This window comes from Procambarus clarkii, chromosome 40, assembly GCF_040958095.1.
Source record: "Procambarus clarkii isolate CNS0578487 chromosome 40, FALCON_Pclarkii_2.0, whole genome shotgun sequence".
NCBI lineage: Eukaryota > Metazoa > Arthropoda > Malacostraca > Decapoda > Cambaridae > Procambarus > Procambarus clarkii.
Window position 1 is genome coordinate 27990445 of NC_091189.1, and position 18670 is coordinate 28009114.

Below are 18670 nucleotides of genomic sequence, written 5' to 3' on the forward strand. Positions count from 1 at the left end.
CACTCTTTCAGTATCCATGGTGAGATCCCGTCTGGACCAACAGCCTTTCTAACATCCAGATCCAGCAGGTGTCTCTTTACCTCCTCACTCGTAATTTCGAACCCTTCCAAGGCCGCCTGGCTTACTTCCCTTTCTCCTAGCACAGTGACCTCACCTTGTTCTATTGTGAAGACCTCCTGGAACCTCTTGTTGAGTTCTTCACACACCTCTTTGTCATTCTCTGTATACCTGTCCTCGCCCTGTTCCAAGTTTCATTACCTGTTCTTTCGCTGTTGTTTTCCTTCTGATGTGACTGTGGAGTAGCTTTGGTTCGGTCTTGGCTTTGTTTGCTATATCATTTTCATAATTTTTCTCTGCTTCTCTTCTCACCCTAACATACTCATTCCTGGTTCTCTGGTATCTCTCTCTGCTTTCTGGTGTTCTGTTATTCCGGAAGTTCCTCCACGCCCTTTTGTTCAGTTTCTTTGCTTCCATACATGCCCTATTATACCATGGTGTGTGTGTGTGTGTGTGTGTGTGTGTGTGTGTGTGTGTGTGTGTGTGTGTGTGTGTGTGTGTGTGTGTGTGTGTGTGTGTGTGTGTGTGTGACGTTGGTTGATGTGTGTTGAGATGTTGGTGGACTTACTGTTACGTACGTCCAAACGTCAAACGTTAAGTCCAAACATTGTCAAAGTTCCGCACCTGGCCCAACTTGGTCGACAACGAGTAATTGGTAACCCATAACGCAAGGCTTTCATCTATCAGCAGACTCATGCTAGAATCGCCATTCTCAAGGCCATCACTCCATCAGCAACCATTCAATCCTTGGCTGACTCAAGAGGTTGACACACGGGAGAACAGGTCAACCACATGAAGGCTCTGGCACACACTTGGCTCCTGGATCATCCTCTTCCTTATATGAGTATTACTTAGTTTGAAAGATTGTATTACCTAATGATCCAAATTCCATGAGTCAAGTTGCAAGAGGTGTTGCTGCAAGTGTCCGTCAAGTGCCTGGTGAAACTCAAACCTCTCTAACAATGTCACCTGACATAAGCTTACCACACTTTTGGTATCTTTACTTTTCTTTGTTTCTCCTCTTATTCTTAAGTTCCCTTTTCTTCTGCCACCCTGTTATTACACCCGTCCCATCCCTACCCGCTTTGTGTTTATTGTTCTCACCTCCTCCTCCTCCTCCTCCTCCTCACTCTTGCTATACTTATAGCTGTGCCTCCCTCCTTCTCGCCCTCCTATTACTACGGGATCACCATAGCCCGTGCTACTTGGAACTTGTTCCGAGTAGGTGAATCTATAACAACAACCACCTCCCTCCCTCCCTGGGAGCACTATTCATGCTCCAGACTTCCTATGGCGTCACCTGTTACTGTTTCATCTAATTTTGTTATTAAATGATATTATTGCAGAGTAAAACATGTTTATCTCATGTTCTACATTCAGCACCAACATTATAGTGAGTAAATATATCATATATCTTCATTACTTATATAATGCTAGGAGGCTTTCGGTAGTTTTGGGTAGTTAGACGGAGCCATTTTAGGCGGGGCCAATAATTTAGATGTTTTATTGATTGGATACTAGTGGTAAAAGGACTTTGTACTCTCTCCAGGTCAGGTAGTTCTCTAGCTGGTTGATACCTGGTTGATGGGGTTCTGGGAGTTCTTCTACTCCCCAAGCCCGGCCCGAGGCCAGGCTCGACTTGTGAGAGTTTGGTCCACCAGGCTGTTGCTTGGAGCGGCCCGCAGGGCCACGTACCCACCACAGCCCGGCTGATCCGGAACTTCTCTTAGAAAACCGTCCAGTTTTCTCTTGAAGATGTCCACGGTTGTTCTAGCTGTGAATGGGGCTGTTAGTGTGTTGTGACACCAATTGTGTTGTGTTCTTCACAAGCACGGACTGCTGACACCAGTACTCCTAAACCTTTTACACTACCATTTCTCTCAACAATGTGGTCTGATTACTTGTGTAAAGGAGGAAATGTATATGTTTATCTCTCACAATGTTTGTAATATATTTATTGTTTGTGATGTGTATATATGTATGTATTAACACGATGTACTGAACGGGGTGAGAATAGCTTAAGCTACCTCATCCCTTTGTGTGTATTTTACCTTAATAAACTTATTTCAATTTCAATGTGGTCTGACTGTTTAATATCCGCTTTCTGCTTAAATGTTTCCGTTTTGTTATCCTACCAAGACCTTTGGCGATAGGATATCATTTACAGTACCCAGGTGTACTGTAGTGTACTGGTTGGTGTACCATATAACCAGTGCCTCATGTACAGTACACCTCACCCACTGGTGGTCCCCCCCCCCCCCAACACTAGAAGGAACACCTTACATGAAGGAACTATTGTTGTGAGGTAGTGGGCAGGAAATGCCAACCCACGCTCTGCCTCCCTTTCCTCACCCTTGCTCATGCCCACACCTGAACACTCCCACACACACCTGACCATCACCCACCCACACCTGCAGACACCACCCACACCTGCAGACACTGACGACATAAGAATGCAGTGACCGGCAAAAGACCTATTGATCCATGAGACAACCCCCCCATTTCCACCCACCCACACACACTCTGGGGGCCTCGTAGCCTGGTGGATAGCGCGCAGGACTCGTAATTCTGTGGCGCGGGTTCGATTCCCGCACGAGGCAGAAACAAATGGGCAAAGTTTCTTTCACCCTAAGTGCCCCTGTTACCTAGCAGTAAATAGGTACCTGGGAGTTAGTCAGCTGTCACGGGCTGCTTCCTGGGGTGTGTGTGTGGGGTGTGGGGGAAAAAAAAATAGTAGTTAGTAAACAGTTGATTGACAGTTGAGAGGCGGGCCGAAAGAGCAGAGCTCAACCCCCGTAAAAACACAACTAATAAACACTCTCAAAAGTGTAACCCTCGCTGGAAAAATCCAACCACACGAAGCAGTTCCTATTTATATCCACCCAAACCTGTTCACATACATGTCTACCCTACACCTGAAGCAATCCTGCCATCATACCACCCGGTAATTAGTTCCATGATTAAACAACCCTGCTTCCAAACCAGTATTTACCCAGGTCTTTCCTAACCAGTATTTACCCAGGTCTTTCCTAACCAGTATTTACCCAGGTCTTTCCTAACCAGTATTTACCCAGGTCTTTCCTAACAATTATTCACCCAGGTCTTTTCTAACCAGTATTTACCCAGGTCATTCCTAACCATTATTTACCCAGGTCATTCCTCAGTGTCACCTCTCCCAGACTGGTCTCCAATATCTTGTGACATAGTTTGTGTTGGTATGTTTCAAAGCATGTTATACTCCCTTTAATATACTCTTTCAACCATTTATATGCTTTAATCATTTGGCTCTCACACCTGTTGGTCAATACACACCTGTTAGCAGCACGTGGCCACCTGTTGGCACTACATACACACCTGCCCCTAGCGGCCCGGCCAGACAGGTTACACCCACACTATACGAAACCTCTATATCTTTCCGTAGGGTTAGGCTGGGTTGGGCTGGGTACGTCTGTTAGGTCGGTTTTCAAATCCGTTGGCTAACCGACTTGTGTACCACGTGACTTGTAACGGCTCCTTGTGCTTGCTACGCCTACACGTGCGGGGGGTGGTGGGGAGGGGAGGTGGGCGCGTGTCCTCCCCACCACGTGTGTGGGGCGTGTGTTGGGGAGATGTGGGGAGGGAGGGAGGGAGGGAGGGAGGGAGGGAGATACAAGCCAGTGACCTCACCAGTCCCACACAGCCTCCTCCCACAATGTTTCATTCCCCTGCACCGCCCTGGTCAGCTGTTGCTATCTTATCCTCACACTCCATGTGTACTACTGTGACACCCACACACACACCCACCCACACACACACACACACACACACACAGACACACACACAGACACACACACCCACACACACACACACACCCACACACACACACACACACACACACACACACACACAGACACACACACACACACACACCCACACACACACACACACACACCCACACACACACACACACACACACACACACACACAGACACACACACACACACACACACACCCACACACACGTACTAGGGGACACAGGTGGAAACTGAGTGCCCAAATGAGCCACAGAGATATTAGAAAGAACTTTTTTAGTGTCAGAGTGGTTGACAAATGGAATGCATTAGGAAGTGATGTGGTGGAGGCTGACTCCATACACAGTTTCAAGTGTAGATATGACAGAGCCCGATAGGCTCATGAATCTGTACACCTGTTGATTGACGGTTGAGAGGCGGGACCAAAGAGCCAGAGCTCAACCCCCGCAAACACAACTAGGTGAGTACAACTAGGTGAGTACACACACCCACACACACACACACACACACACCCACACACACACACACACACACAGACACACAGACACACACACACACACACACACACACACACACACACACACACACACACACACACACACACACACACACACAGGGGACACGTGGAGGGGCAGCCAACAAAGGGACGCCAGCTGCAACTCTAGGGACAGTGCACGCCTCGTGTTCTCAACAGTTGCACTTCTTGTGTGTGGGGGAGGGGGGTTAGGGTGGGCAAGGGGAAGGGTGTAGAGGGCTAGGGTGGGCAAGGGGAAGGGTGTAGAGGGCTAGGGTGGGCAAGGGGAAGGGTGTAGAGGGCTAGGGTGGGCAAGGGGAAGGGTGTAGAGAGCTAGGGTGGACAAGGGGAAGGGTGTAGAGGGCTAGGGTGGCCAAGAGGAAGGGTGTAGAGGGCTAGGGTGGGCAAGGGGAAAGGTGTAGAGGGCTAGGGTGGCCAAGAGGAAGGGTGTAGAGGGCTAGGGTGGGCAAGAGGAAGGGTGTAGAGGGCTAGGGTGGGCAAGGGGAAGGGTGTAGAGGGCTAGGGTGGGCAAGGGGAAGGGTGTAGAGGGCTAGGGTGGGCAAGGGGAAGGGTGTAGAGGGCTAGGGTGGGCAAGGGGAAGGGTGTAGAGGGCAAGGGTGGGCAAGGGGAAGGGTGTAGAGGGCTAGGGTGAGCAACGGGAAGGGTGTAGAGGGCTAGGGTGGGCAAGGGGAAGGGTGTAGAGGGCTAGGGTGGGCAAGGGGAAGGGTGTAGAGGGCTATGGTGGGCAAGGGGAAGGGTGAAGAGGGCTAGGGTGGGCAAGGGGAAGGGTGTAGAGGGCTAGGGTGGGCAAGGGGAAGGGTGTAGAGGGCTAGGGTGAGCAAGGGGAAGGGTGTAGAGGGCTAGGGTGGGCAAGGGGAAGGGTGTTGAGGGCTAGGGTGGGCAAGAGGAAGGGTGTAGAGGGCTAGGGTGAGCAAGGGGAAGGGTGTAGAGCTAGGGTGGGCAAGGGGAAGGGTGTAGAGCTAGGGTGGGCAAGGGGAAGGGTGTAGAGCTAGGGTGGGCAAGGGGAAGGGTGTAGAGCTAGGGTGGGCAAGGGGAAGGGTGTAGAGAGCTAGGGTGGGCAAGGGGAAGGGTGTAGAGGGCTAGGGTGGGCAAGGGGAAGGGTGTAGAGCTAGGGTGGGCAAGGGGAAGGGTGTAGGAGCTAGTGTGGGCAAGGAGAAGGGTGTAGAGCTAGGGTGGGCAAGAGGAAGGGTGTAGAGGGCTAGGGTGGGCAAGAGGAAGGGTGTAGAGGGCTAGGGTGGGCAAGGGGAAGGGTGTAGAGGGCTAGGGTGGGCAAGGGTGTAGAGCTAGGGTGGGCAAGGGGAAGGGTGTAGAGCTAGGGTGGGCAAGGGGAAGGGTGTAGAGAGCTAGGGTGGGCAAGGGGAAGGGTGTAGAGCTAGGGTGGGCAAGGAGAAGGGTGTAGAGGGCTAGGGTGGGCAAGAGGAAGGGTGTAGAGGGCTAGGGTGGGCAAGGGGAAGGGTGTAGAGGGCTAGGGTGGGCAAGGGCAAGGGTGTAGAGCTAGGGTGGGCAAGGGGAAGGGTGTAGAGAGCTAGTGTGGGCAAGGGGAAGGGTGTAGAGCTAGGGTGGGCAAGAGGAAAGGTGTAGAGGGCTAGGGTGGGCAAGGGGAAGGGTGTAGAGGGTTAGGGTGGGCAAGGAGAAGGGTGTAGAGCGAGGGTGGGCACGAGGGAGGGTGGGCGTGCAGGGTTGGCACAAGGGAGGGTGGGCATGCAGGGTTGGCACGAGGGAGGGTGGGCGTGCAGGGTGGGCACGAGGGAGGGTGGGCGTGCACGAGGGTAGGCGTGCAGGGTGGGCAGGAGGAGCCACTACATATTGGTAGACACGCCGCCCACCTTCCAGCCTGGCCCACCCGTGTCAATAGCACCACAACGTGTCCACCGGCCACATGTGGCAACGCCGCCCTGGACACCTTGCACTGGGGAGTCAACACGTCCTACAGCCCCCTGGCCCTCACTATAACCCCTCCAGCCCCGCCACCATCCTCACTCACCATCACAATATCCTGGTGTAGGATATGTAGGCCTTGTGAGGTGTGTAGGAGCGTGTCAGTGTGGAGTGAGGACACTGACGCAACAGTGTGTGTGGCTATGAGCTGTCACACATCCTACCATCACGTGCTCCACATATAGAGTGGCTGTAAGCGCTACTAGCGTGTGTAATAGTCATCAATAAGCTGTATAGTTGAGGGTGGTAGTTGGTGGGCGGCATGACACGAGGGTGAAGGGTGGCTATAGTAAGGGTGTGGGAGTGATGAGCAGCGAGACGTGGCAACGCAGCGCGCGGCGGTCTCCTCCAACACGCACACACATACCATCACTCACACCCAGCGCTGCCAACCCCCTCGACACCACCCTACCCCATACACCCCTACAATACACCCTCACCACCGTCCTATACACTCGCCAAGTGCCTCCACGCATACACACCCCATCTAAGTGTTGACAAGAGCGAGGGGGAGGAGGAGAGAGGCGAGAGCGGGGCATGAAGCACGCACGTGCAGGCAGGAGGGTTGGCGGGCCTGGATGCACTTGTTCCTTGTGAATGCCCCATGGCTGCAGGGGCGACCCTAGATTACTCCACCTTCCCGCGCTGACACTTGCTCCCACACCACACAACACCCATACCCGCCGCCCCCGACCCCACACACACACACACACACACACACACCAACCCCCACCTGCCTCCCCCATCTGCAGAAACGTTGCTGCACTTAGAAGCAACGTTTTGTGAGGGAGTGTATGGCCCAAGGTGGGGCATATGGGCACTTAGTTAGCATGTGGGAGCGTAGACGGGCATGGGAATCACCGCTACCTGATGAGCCCACGGTGGTGCCCCCAGCCTCACCCCTCCTCCTCCTCCAGGCGCTGCCCACCTCCAGGCGCCCTCCACGCCCGCCCGCCCGCCCTTTGTGTCCACCTCACAACCCACCTCCCACACAATTTGAACTGCAGACTACCGCTTTGATGTCCTACCATGATTGGTTACTGCGGCAAGGTGGCCTTAGTTAGTAGGACGGGTTCATTAGTGGTGGGGGATGGTTAGTGGACAGTGGTTAGTGTAGGAGTTGGTTAGTGGACGGTGGTTAGTGTAGGGGATGGTTAGTGGACGGTGGTTAGTGTAGGGGATGGTTAGTGGACGGTGGTTAGTGTAGGGGATGGTTAGTGGACGGTGGTTAGTGTAAGGGATGGTTAGTGGACGGTGGTTAGTGTAGGGGATGGTTAGTGGACGGTGGTTAGTGTAGGGGATGGTTAGTGGACGGTGGTTAGTGTAGGGGATGGTTAGTGGACGGTGGTTAGTGTAGGGGATGGTTAGTGGACGGTGGTTAGTGTAAGGGATGGTTAGTGGACGGTGGTTAGTGTAGGGGATGGTTAGTGGACGGTGGTTAGTGTAGGGGATGGTTAGTGGACGGTGGTTAGTGTAGGGGATGGTTAGTGGACGGTGGTTAGTGTAGGGGATGGTTAGTGGACGGTGGTTAGTGTAGGGGATGGTTAGTGGACGGTGGTTAGTGTAGGGGATGGTTAGTGGACGGTGGTTAGTGTAAGGGATGGTTAGTGGACGGTGGTTAGTGTAGGGGATGGTTAGTGGACGGTGGTTAGTCAGTGTAAAGGGTTGGTCAGTGTAGAACGTTGGTCAGTGTAAAGGGTTGGTCAGTGTAGGGGGTTAGTCAGTGTAAAGGGTTGGTCAGTGTAGGAGGGTTGGTCAGAGTAAGAGGTTGGTCAGTGTAGGGGGTTGGTCAGTGTAGGGGGTTGGTCAGTGTAGGAGGTTGGTCAGTGTAGGCGGTTGGTCAGTGTAAGGGGTTGGTCAGTGTAAGGGTTGGTCAGTGTAGGGGTTGGTCAGTGTAAGGGGTTGGTCAGTGTAGGAGGTTGGTCAGTGTAAGAGGTTGGTCAGTGTAGGAGGTTGGTCAGTGTAGGAGGTTGGTCAGTGTAAGAGGTTGGTCAGTGTAGGAGGTTGGTCAGTGTAGGAGGCTGGTCAGTGTAAGGGGTTGGTCAGTGTAAGGCGTTGGTCAGTGTAGGGGTTGGTCAGTGTAGGAGGTTGGTCAGTGTAGGAGGTTGGTCAGTGTAAGGGGTTGGTCAGTGTAGGCGGTTGGTCAGTGTAAGGGGATGGTCAGTGTAAGGGGATGGTCAGTGTAAGGGGTTGGTCAGTGTAAGGGGTTGGTCAGTGTAGGAGGCTGGTCAGTGTAAGGGGTTGGTCAGTGTAAGGGGTTGGTCAGTGTAGGGGTTGGTCAGTGTAGGAGGTTGGTCAGTGTAAGGGGTTGGTCAGTGTAGGAGGTTGGTCAGTGTAGGCGGTTGGTCAGTGTAAGGGGATGGTCAGTGTAAGGGGATGGTCAGTGTAAGGGGTTGGTCAGTGTAAGGGGTTGGTCAGTGTAAGGGGTTGGTCAGTGTAAGGGGTTGGTCAGTGTAAGGGGTTGGTCAGTGTAAGGGGTTGGTCAGTGTAAGGGGTTGGTCAGTGTAGGGGTTGGTCAGTGTAGGCGGTTGGTCAGTGTAAGGGGTTGGTCAGTGTAGGGGTTGGTCAGTGTAAGGGGTTGGTCAGTGTAAGGGGTTGGTCAGTATAAGGGGTTGGTTAGTGTAAGGGGTTGGTCAGTGTAAGAGGTTGGTCAGTATAGGGGGTTGGTCAGTGTAAGAGGTTGGTCAGTATAAGAGGTTGGTCAGTGTAGGGGGTTGGTCAGTGTAAGGGGTTGGTCAGTGTAAGGGGTTGGTCAGTGTAAGGGGTTGGTCAGTGTAAGAGGTTGGTCACTGTAAGAGGTTGGTCAGTGTAAGAGGTTGGTCAGTATAGGGGGTTGGTCAGTGTAAGAGGTTGGTCAGTATAAGAGGTTGGTCAGTGTAGGGGGTTGGTCAGTATAAGGGGTTGGTCAGTGTAAGGGGTTGGTCAGTGTAAGAGGTTGGTCACTGTAAGAGGTTGGTCAGTGTAAGAGGTTGGTCAGTATAAGGGGTTGATCACTGTAAGAGGTTGGTCAGTGTAAGGGGTTGGTCAGTGTAAGAGGTTGGTCAGTGTAAGGGGTTGGTCAGTGTAAGGGGTTGGTCAGTGTAAGGGGTTGGTCAGTGTAAGGGGTTGGTCAGTGTAGGCGGTTGGTCAGTGTAAGGGGATGGTCAGTGTAGGCGGTTGGTCAGTGTAAGGGGATGGTCAGTGTAGGAGGTTGGTCAGTGTAGGAGGTTGGTCAGTGTAGGAGGTTGGTCAGTGTAAGGGGATGGTCAGTGTAGGAGGTTGGTCAGTGTAGGAGGTTGGTCAGTGTAGGCGGTTGGTCAGTGTAGGCGGTTGGTCAGTGTAAGGGGATGGTCAGTGTAGGAGGTTGGTCAGTGTAAGGGGATGGTCAGTGTAGGAGGTTGGTCAGTGTAAGGGGATGGTCAGTGTAGGAGGTTGGTCAGTGTAAGGGGATGGTCAGTGTAGGAGGTTGGTCAGTGTAGGAGGTTGGTCAGTGTAAGGGGATGGTCAGTGTAGGAGGTTGGTCAGTGTAGGAGGTTGGTCAGTGTAAGGGGATGGTCAGTGTAGGAGGTTGGTCAGTGTAGGAGGTTGGTCAGTGTAGGCGGTTGGTCAGTGTAAGGGGATGGTCAGTGTAGGAGGTTGGTCAGTGTAGGAGGTTGGTCAGTGTAAGGGGATGGTCAGTGTAGGAGGTTGGTCAGTGTAGGCGGTTGGTCAGTGTAAGGGGATGGTCAGTGTAAGGGGTTGGTCAGTGTAGGCGGTTGGTCAGTGTAGGCGGTTGGTCAGTGTAAGGGGATGGTCAGTGTAAGGGGATGGTCAGTGTAGGAGGTTGGTCAGTGTAGGCGGTTGGTCAGTGTAAGGGGATGGTCAGTGTAGGCGGTTGATCAGTGTAAGGGGATGGTCAGTGTAAGGGGATGGTCAGTGTAGGAGGTTGGTCAGTGTTGGTAGTGGGGTAAGACAGCACTGGTCAAGAGGTACAAACAAACAAGATTAGTATTAGAACTAAGAAGATCAAGCTACGAGGATGTGGTTATTGAAGGGAACAATAAATACATAACGAAGAGAAAAAAAATAAACGAAGGGGATATGATCACAATATACAAGATCCTGAGGAAAATAGACCAGGACTGTCAGCGTCTTTACAGCAAGAGGGCACATGTGGAAAGAAGGAAACATGTTGAAGAATGTAAGGAAAGACTGGTAGCGTGTAGGGATGGTCAGGTGGAATGTACTGCAAGAGGTTGTGGAAGCCTCATCCATCCGCCGCCTGAAGACCAAACTCCACAAAGATCTTCCCCCAACTCGCCCTTCAAGGCAAAATTGAACAACATTTAAATTTAAATTCCCCAGTAGTCAGTGTTAGGTAATCACCCGCCACATACGACTGGTTAAACATCTCACTTAATACGTCGCATTTGTAACGGAATTGATCAACTCGTTAACAACGTGATGTATTAGTAGAAGCCGTGTAATACTGACCTTGTCCACACATCGGCTATCATAGCTCATACGCTGCTTGCTCTCCTTCGTCTTTAATTAGACAAAACTAGAAGGAAGTATAATAAAAAAAGGTATTGAGGTATACATGTGGAGTAGGTTTAAGAGTGAAGATGATGCCCCAGTAGGCAGCCATATTGGAACATCTTTCCTCGCGGTAGCCAGTAGTAGGCTCTAAAACATGTACCAACATTAACACTGTGACGTCAGTGACCTCACACACCTCATACACACAATATATTTGACATTACAATTTATCTCTTATTTTCTGTTAGGTTAGCTTGGATTAAAATAGGTTAGCTTCTGGAGCTGTTCCTATGTCAACTACTGAATTTCCAAGGATGCAACCCACAACAGTTGACTAACTCTCAGGTACCTAATTTAACTGTTACTGAACCGAGACACCAGGTGATAGGAAACATGCCTAACCTTTTTTTTTCTTTCAGGGATATTCCTGCGCGGGCCCTAAGCCTCTGGCTGGTTTTACTTGGGCGGAGTATGAGTATTTGTTTGACTCGTATGGTCGCTTCAGTAAGATTTTGCCCCATGTGTTTAACAACTTCTTCTGCTCTGTTGAATCTAAGTTGAAATCTTAATGGGTTTGTAACTGTGCACTGTTAGATAATGTTCCAGTGGTCTGTCGGGCATTTCTCCACAGTACTGACATTTCCCATGCCTAACCGTTTCTGTCCCTCCCGTGGATTGAAACCAAGTCCTTCGGTTGGAAGCCGAGGACGAAGACTGTTGTGGTACAGAACCCATAGCTCATGGTAAGCCTTACCCTACTAGTTTTACACACAGGAGGGTACAGGAGCAGACGACTGCTGACTCCTGTTAGCAGGCTGAGAGCTTTCCCTTCTCATAGCTCATGGTAAGCCTTACCCTACTAGTTTTACACACAGGAGGGTACAGGAGCAGACGACTGCTGACTCCTGTTAGCAGGCTGAGAGCTTTCCCTTCTCATAGCTCATGGTAAGCCTTACCCTACTAACGTTCCCTGGAACACGACCCGCCAATCGGTTAACAACCTGGTCCTCAATTACTGCTGGGTGAAGATATTGTGATGTAAGTAGGGATAAGGTAAGCAAAGTTAGGTTATGTAGAAATAGGAGATAGCTAATAAGGTTAGGTTAGTGCTGAACATGGACTAGGTTAGAATGCCCGACACTCTTTCTTAGCAATGATTCCAAAATTGCCCATACAATCTATTATTTCCTATCCTAAGGGTTGTGTATATGTTTGACACCCACCGGTTATACACTGTGTTGTTAGAGTACAGGTTAATGTGGTAGTGATATTGGGTAGAGTTGATGGTGACATTGTAATATTGGGCACAAGATCATAGTGACATTGTAATATAGGATACAAGATCATAGTGACATTGTAATATTGGACACATGATAATGGGGACAGTGCAGTATTGGGTACAGGGTACAATGTTATCCAAACAATGCAGTGTCCAATGAAATTGTATCTAAATACCCACAATGCACCGGTCAGGAATAGGATAATTGGTCAGATAATTCTCAAGTTACCAGTGGCAACGGTGACCATGTTTCCTGACGCCACCAACAGTCTGGTGTCCTCACACATCCTACTTTACACGCCCCTCCCCCCCCCCCTCCACACCGTTAAAATACCGGTGCTTATATTGTAATGAGAAGCACCACCGTAATTCTGAGAGGCTTCTTAGGTCAGCGGAGAGTCGGTGGGTTGCCCGTGATGCCACCCACAATAGGTTTACAATTCCCGTGTACCTACTTCACGCTAGTGAACAAACATCAGGTGATGAAAGGTTCCCCCCTAGGGCCAGGGATGCGAACCTGTGGCATACGTGCCCAGAGTGGCACGCCTGCAAATTTTGTTTTTGTTCCTTGATTCTTAATGTTACCACTGCTAGGCTTAAGCTCGGCTACACCTACCTCTGGCAGTTTCTATCATCTGCTGATGTAGACGTGACTAAAAGTAAACTGTCAAAAGAACTATTCGCATACTTTGTGTCATTATATAATGGAATGTGAATCGTGTCCAATAAATGTACAAGTACTTCATCCATAATGATGTACTGCCAGGAACCTTAGCCAAGTATCCAAAATTTGCTTACTGTAGGTGCAGCCTGCACATGACTGTAAAGCTGCCGCCCAGTTGGGTGGGTGTGGAGCACATGACTGTAAAGCTGCCGCCCAGTTGGGTGGGTGTGGAGCACATGACTGTAAAGCTGCCGCCCAGTTGGGTGGGTGTGGAGCACATGACTGTAAAGCTGCCGCCCAGTTGGGTGGGTGTGGAGCACATGACTGTAAAGCTGCCGCCCAGTTGGGTGGGTGTGGAGCACATGACTGTAAAGCTGCCGCCCAGTTGGGTGGGTGTGGAGCAAGACTAGTAACTGTGACTCACCATAGATGTAAAGTGCCTTGTATAGTGACTTGTGAGCCTCTTGTTGAATCACTTGTCATATAAAGACTATTGATATGCATATGTATTTGTGAAAGTGTGTGTGTGTGTGTAATATAAGAATTATATAACTAGCTTCACAAGATTGTCTCTTGCTTCACAAGATTGTCTCTTGCTTCACAAGATTGTCTCTTGCTTCACAAGATTGTCTCTTGCTTCACAAGATTGTCTCTTGCTTCACAAGATTGTTTACAACACATGTTGGACAACATCTGCTGGTCGGCTTCCCCACCATTGTACAAGAGGGAGGCCTGCAAATGCTGGCCTGAAGACAATTTCAATCAAGATAGTTACCTTCCTGAGTTGTTATAAACAACAATGTACGACAATGCTTCTTGACTTAGTGCAGGTTCTGTCTTTAATAATTTGTGGAGTTTTATTTATTTATTTAACAATAAGTAGAAGCCTCATATAAAATATGGCTATATTTAGTGCAGCTGCTAAAGTCTTATTCACCATCAAAAGCAACCCGTCCTCTTATTAGAACGTCGTATTTTGACGTACACTCTCCCTACGGCCAAAAATGGTCGTACTAGAAAATGGTAGCGGCTGGCGTATGTGATATACTGTCCCGTTTTCTGTTTTAGGTCCTGTAATGGTTAGGATAAGGGCACTTTAGTACCACAGTTTCTTGACGTTGGGGAAACTTAGGAGGACGGGCTGGTAAAAATAGCCATATATTATTTGTTTATAATATGAAAACAAAACATAATTTCACGTTCGCATTTCTTATTGCTAAAATGCTATTGATAAATTATGTAATTTTTCAATTCTCTAGTTAATAATTTTTGAGCATATTTAGTGAGGTGGTGAAGAGTGAGCAACACGCCACAAGAGACGACCACGTGTCGCTCCGTGTTGGGTCATCATAACAATGGTGGTGGTTGTAGGAGGGCGCGACACCTGGTCGTGTCCTCACTTACCATATTTTGCCTTAAAACACGTCATTATTACTGTTGTTAATTAATTCATTTTATTTATTCAGGAAACAGTAAATAGTAATATAATCCCTAAAGCTGTACCATTCACAGTAATTCACAACAGTTTTTGGTCGCCTTTGGCGGTCGCTCCAAAAAACTAAAAATAACAAAAAAACAAAAAACACCAAAGGCCAGGTCCCAAATGTGCACAGCAGAATAACAACATACTGGTACGAAAGGAATACGGAAGAAAATGCAGAATAGAACCAGTGAGGGGTAGAGGTGCCACAGACACAATCAGAGAACACTGTCTGAACATCAGAGGCCCACGACTGTTCAACACCCTCCCAGCAAGCATTAGAAATATTGCCGGAACAAAGATGGACTTTTTCAAGAAGCAGTTAGATTAGTTTGTGTAGGAAGTGTCGGACCTATTGGGTTGCAATGGGCATGTGGGTCTATGGGCTACTCTAAGCAACAACTTGGTCCCTGTTGGACCCAGTTATCACGAGTCGAACCTGTCCCCAGGCCAGGCTCAAGGAGTAGTGGTAGTGGACCAGACACCATACCTAGTTGTGCCAGTAAGATCAATTATTACCTCACAGACCATCACCTATCTAACTCTCAGTTGTCTAATGTATCGGCTCCCGACCAATTTTCTCAATGATATATACTATATATTAGTTTGCCTGTGTCTCCCTCAGAGTCAACCCAGAATGAGAATAGCAAGTTTAGTCATGAGGGTCGCTTTGGCACCATGTCACGTAGTACTCGTTTCAATGATGTCAACCCAGACTCGCCCATGTTAGGCACATACCCAATATCAATTACTGTGAAAAATTCGGCAAGACTAGCCCCAACTGCCTGGTCTCCAACTTTGAACAAATTCTAATTTACAGATACAGATATTTCACACGCGCGCAGCTAGAAAGGCGGGATCCAAGAGTCAATGCTCCATCCTGCAGGCACAAATAGGCGAGTACACCAGAATGTAGCCAGCAACCGCTGTAACTCCCAGTTACCTATTTACTGCTAGGTAAGCAGAGGCATCAGGTGAAAGACATACTGCCCAGTGACTAGTGGAGTGGGTTCACAAGCACCAAGCCGTACCCAGCTGAAGCATTACAATAAAAAACAATAACAAATGACATGTGAAACAGGTGCCACCTTCAGGAGGGGGGGAGAGGGGGGGTGACGGGGGAGGGAGGTGGGAGTGGCGGCGGCGGCGGGGTGTTGGCCGGGATGGAACACTCTTGATGAAGAATTTTAAGGTGTGAATGTGAAGGAACTGTGATGAACCAGCGTGGTGTACTGGAAGGTCGCGGAGGGTCCAGTCATGTGATAAACACATGACTGGATCAGGCACTCATTTATCGCAGTAATTACCCCCCCCACCCCCCCCACCCACGAAGCTAATCTATCACCCCTAAAGGATAACATTAAATACTACTAAGTATTATTAAATATTACCACCTAATACCCACCCACAAGAGCCCGTAATCTAGGTGAGCGCAGCCTAATACCCGCCTCAAAAAAGATCATTGATTGATGAAGATTAGCCACCCAAAAGGTGGCACGGGCATGAATAGCCCCTAAGTGGAGATCTGTGGAGATGCGAATGCACCCTGCGTGACGGGAGATGTCTCCCGTGTCACAAAAGCCAAATCTAGCAAGCTATATATTACCAAGCCGGTGAAGGGTGGTCTCGGGGTTAGGGAGAGGGAAAGCCATACCAAACCTGTGTTGCCGCATCTAAGCCGTGATGGTTTCATCCCAAGTCCATTGGCCGTAATGTATTGTGTAAAGGTCAAGTGACCCTAAACCCCTGTGGGACCTTAACCGAAGGATCCCTTGGCTAATATATTACTGGGTGAAGGTCAGTAACGTCCACCTCCTTCAGCCAAATGTACATCAAGGTGAAACAACACCAGTCCAACGCCCCGCTCCTGTGCCAGGTAACTTACGGGCTCACCATAGCCCGTGCTACTTGGACCATGTTCCGACTAGCGAACCTTAAACAACAACAACCAGTCCAGAGACACTACCAGATGTTTACACCCCCAGAGACCACATTCACCCCCAAACATGTACCACCTCCGGGGCTACTCATGCCCGTGCCACCTCTTGTGGTCACTTAATGTTCATCCATCAACACCCGGCCGCTGGACAACGACAAACAGGTAAAGCAACAACACTCCCGTCCTCAAACTCCGGGTACAACAACAATTATATGTTAGGCTTGTTCTTCTGCGGCTCACAGTACACTTAGTACATTACTGGCGTATGGTGCTGCCAACTTTAACTGTACGCCTGTACATTATACGCAGGTAAACTGTGGGTATAACTGTACGCCTGTAAATTATACGCTGGTAAACTGTGGGTACAACTGTACGCCTGTAAATTATACGCTGGTAAACTGTGGGTATAACTGTACGCCTGTACATTATACGCTGGTAAACTGTGGGTACAACTGTACGCCTGTACATTATACGCTGGTAAACTGTGGGTACAACTGTACGCCTGTAAATTATACGCTGGTAAACTGTGGGTATAACTGTACGCCTGTAAATTATACGCTGGTAAACTGTGGGTACAACTGTACGCCTGTACATTATACGCTGGTAAACTGTGGGTACAACTGTACGCCTGTACATTATACGCTGGTAAACTGTGGGTACAACTGTACGCCTGTAAATTATACGCTGGTAAACTGTGGGTATTACTGTACGCCTGTACATTATACGCTGGTAAACTGTGGGTATAACTGTACGCCTGTACATTATACGCTGGTAAACTGTGGGTACAACTGTACGCCTGTAAATTATACGCTGGTAAACTGTGGGTATAACTGTACGCCTGTAAATTATACGCTGGTAAACTGTGGGTACAACTGTACGCCTGTAAATTATACGCTGGTAAACTGTGGGTATAACTGTACGCCTGTACATTATACGCTGGTAAACTGTGGGTACAACTGTACGCCTGTACATTATACGCTGGTAAACTGTGGGTACAACTGTACGCCTGTAAATTATACGCTGGTAAACTGTGGGTACAACTGTACGCCTGTACATTATACGCTGGTAAACTGGGTACAACTGTACGCCTGTAAATTATACGCTGGTAAACTGTGGGTACAACTGTACGCCTGTAAATTATACGCTGGTAAACTGTGGGTATAACTGTACGCCTGTAAATTATACGCTGGTAAACTGTGGGTATAACTGTACGCCTGTACATTACACGCTGGTAAACTGTGGGTACAACTGTACGCGTGTAAGTTATACGTTGGTAAACTGTGGGCACGTAAACTGTGTAAGGCGTAAACACTATAAGCAGGTAAACTGAGGGAGAGGTAAACAACACAGGGAGGTAGAGGGAGGGAAGGAGAGGTAAACAACACAGGGAGGTAGAGGGAGAGGTAAACAACACAGGGAGGTAGAGGGAGGGAAGGAGAGGTAAACAACACAGGGAGGTAGAGGGAGGGAAGGAGAGGTAAACAACACAGGGAGGTAGAGGGAGAGGTAAACAACACAGGGAAGGAGAGCGAGGTAAACAACACAGGGAAGGAGAGAGGTAAACACAGGTAGGTAGAGGGAGGGAAGGAGAGGTAAACAACACAGGGAGGTAGAGGGAGAGGTAAACAATACAGGGAGGTAGAGGGAGGGAAGGAGAGGTAAACAACACAGGGAGGTAGAGGGAGGGAAGGAGAGGTAAACAACACAGGGAGGTAGAGGGAGAGGTAAACAACACAGGGAAGGAGAGCGAGGTAAACAACACAGGGAAGGAGAGAGGTAAACACAGGTAGGTAGAGGGAGGGAAGGAGAGGTAAACAGCACAGGGAGGTAGAGGGAGGGAGAGGTAAGACCTGGTGAGAGGGAGGGAGGGAGGGAGGGAGAGGTAAACAACATAGGGAGGTAGAGGGAGAGGTAAGGCCTGGTGAGAGAGGTAGAGAGAGAGAGGGAGGGAGGGTAGAGCAGGTGAACGTGGCCCCTGGTGGTCAGCCGCGGGCACCAGGCCGCCAACCCTGCCCATTATACACCCTCACACTCACGCACTCACACCCTGCACGCCGCGCACTCAAACACACGCACTCACTGCCCCTCACCGCAGACACTCTTTACACCTCAACACACTCAACAACAACAACACTACGAGGAGCACTTACTTTTGAGGTGGACGGGAAATTTCTGCTTCCTGCGCGACATTCCGGCAGAGAGGAGAGGTGGAAGGTGGTGGTGGGGGGGAGGAGAGAGTGGAGGGAGGGGGAGGGGGGGGGGAGAGATCAGGGCAGAGGGCCGCGCATCACAACATGCTCCGAGGGCCTCCAGCCGACAAGTGTATGGTGCTGCACTTGTCCGCCCCACGCACACCCACCTCGTGCCACTCTTGCCACATCTCACCCCACTCTCCATAACACAAACTGACCCTTATTTCTATACTCCCTCCTTCGCATTCTATTTCATCTTGGATTCATTATATGTATTTGTTTTTATGGTTCTAGGGAA

General features: G+C 49.7%; 1 protein-coding gene across 1 annotated transcript in view; it reads right to left on the reverse strand.

Annotated features, from left to right (window-relative positions):
- Positions 1 to 18423, reverse strand: part of LOC123758011 (zinc finger protein 236) — a 135421-nt gene extending 116998 nt beyond the window's left edge. The window contains 1 exon segment of the mRNA XM_069338904.1: positions 18331 to 18423. Coding sequence (XP_069195005.1) covers positions 18331 to 18370 — 40 coding nt within the window. The 5' untranslated portion in view covers positions 18371 to 18423.
- Positions 18424 to 18670: the final 247 nt, after the last annotated feature.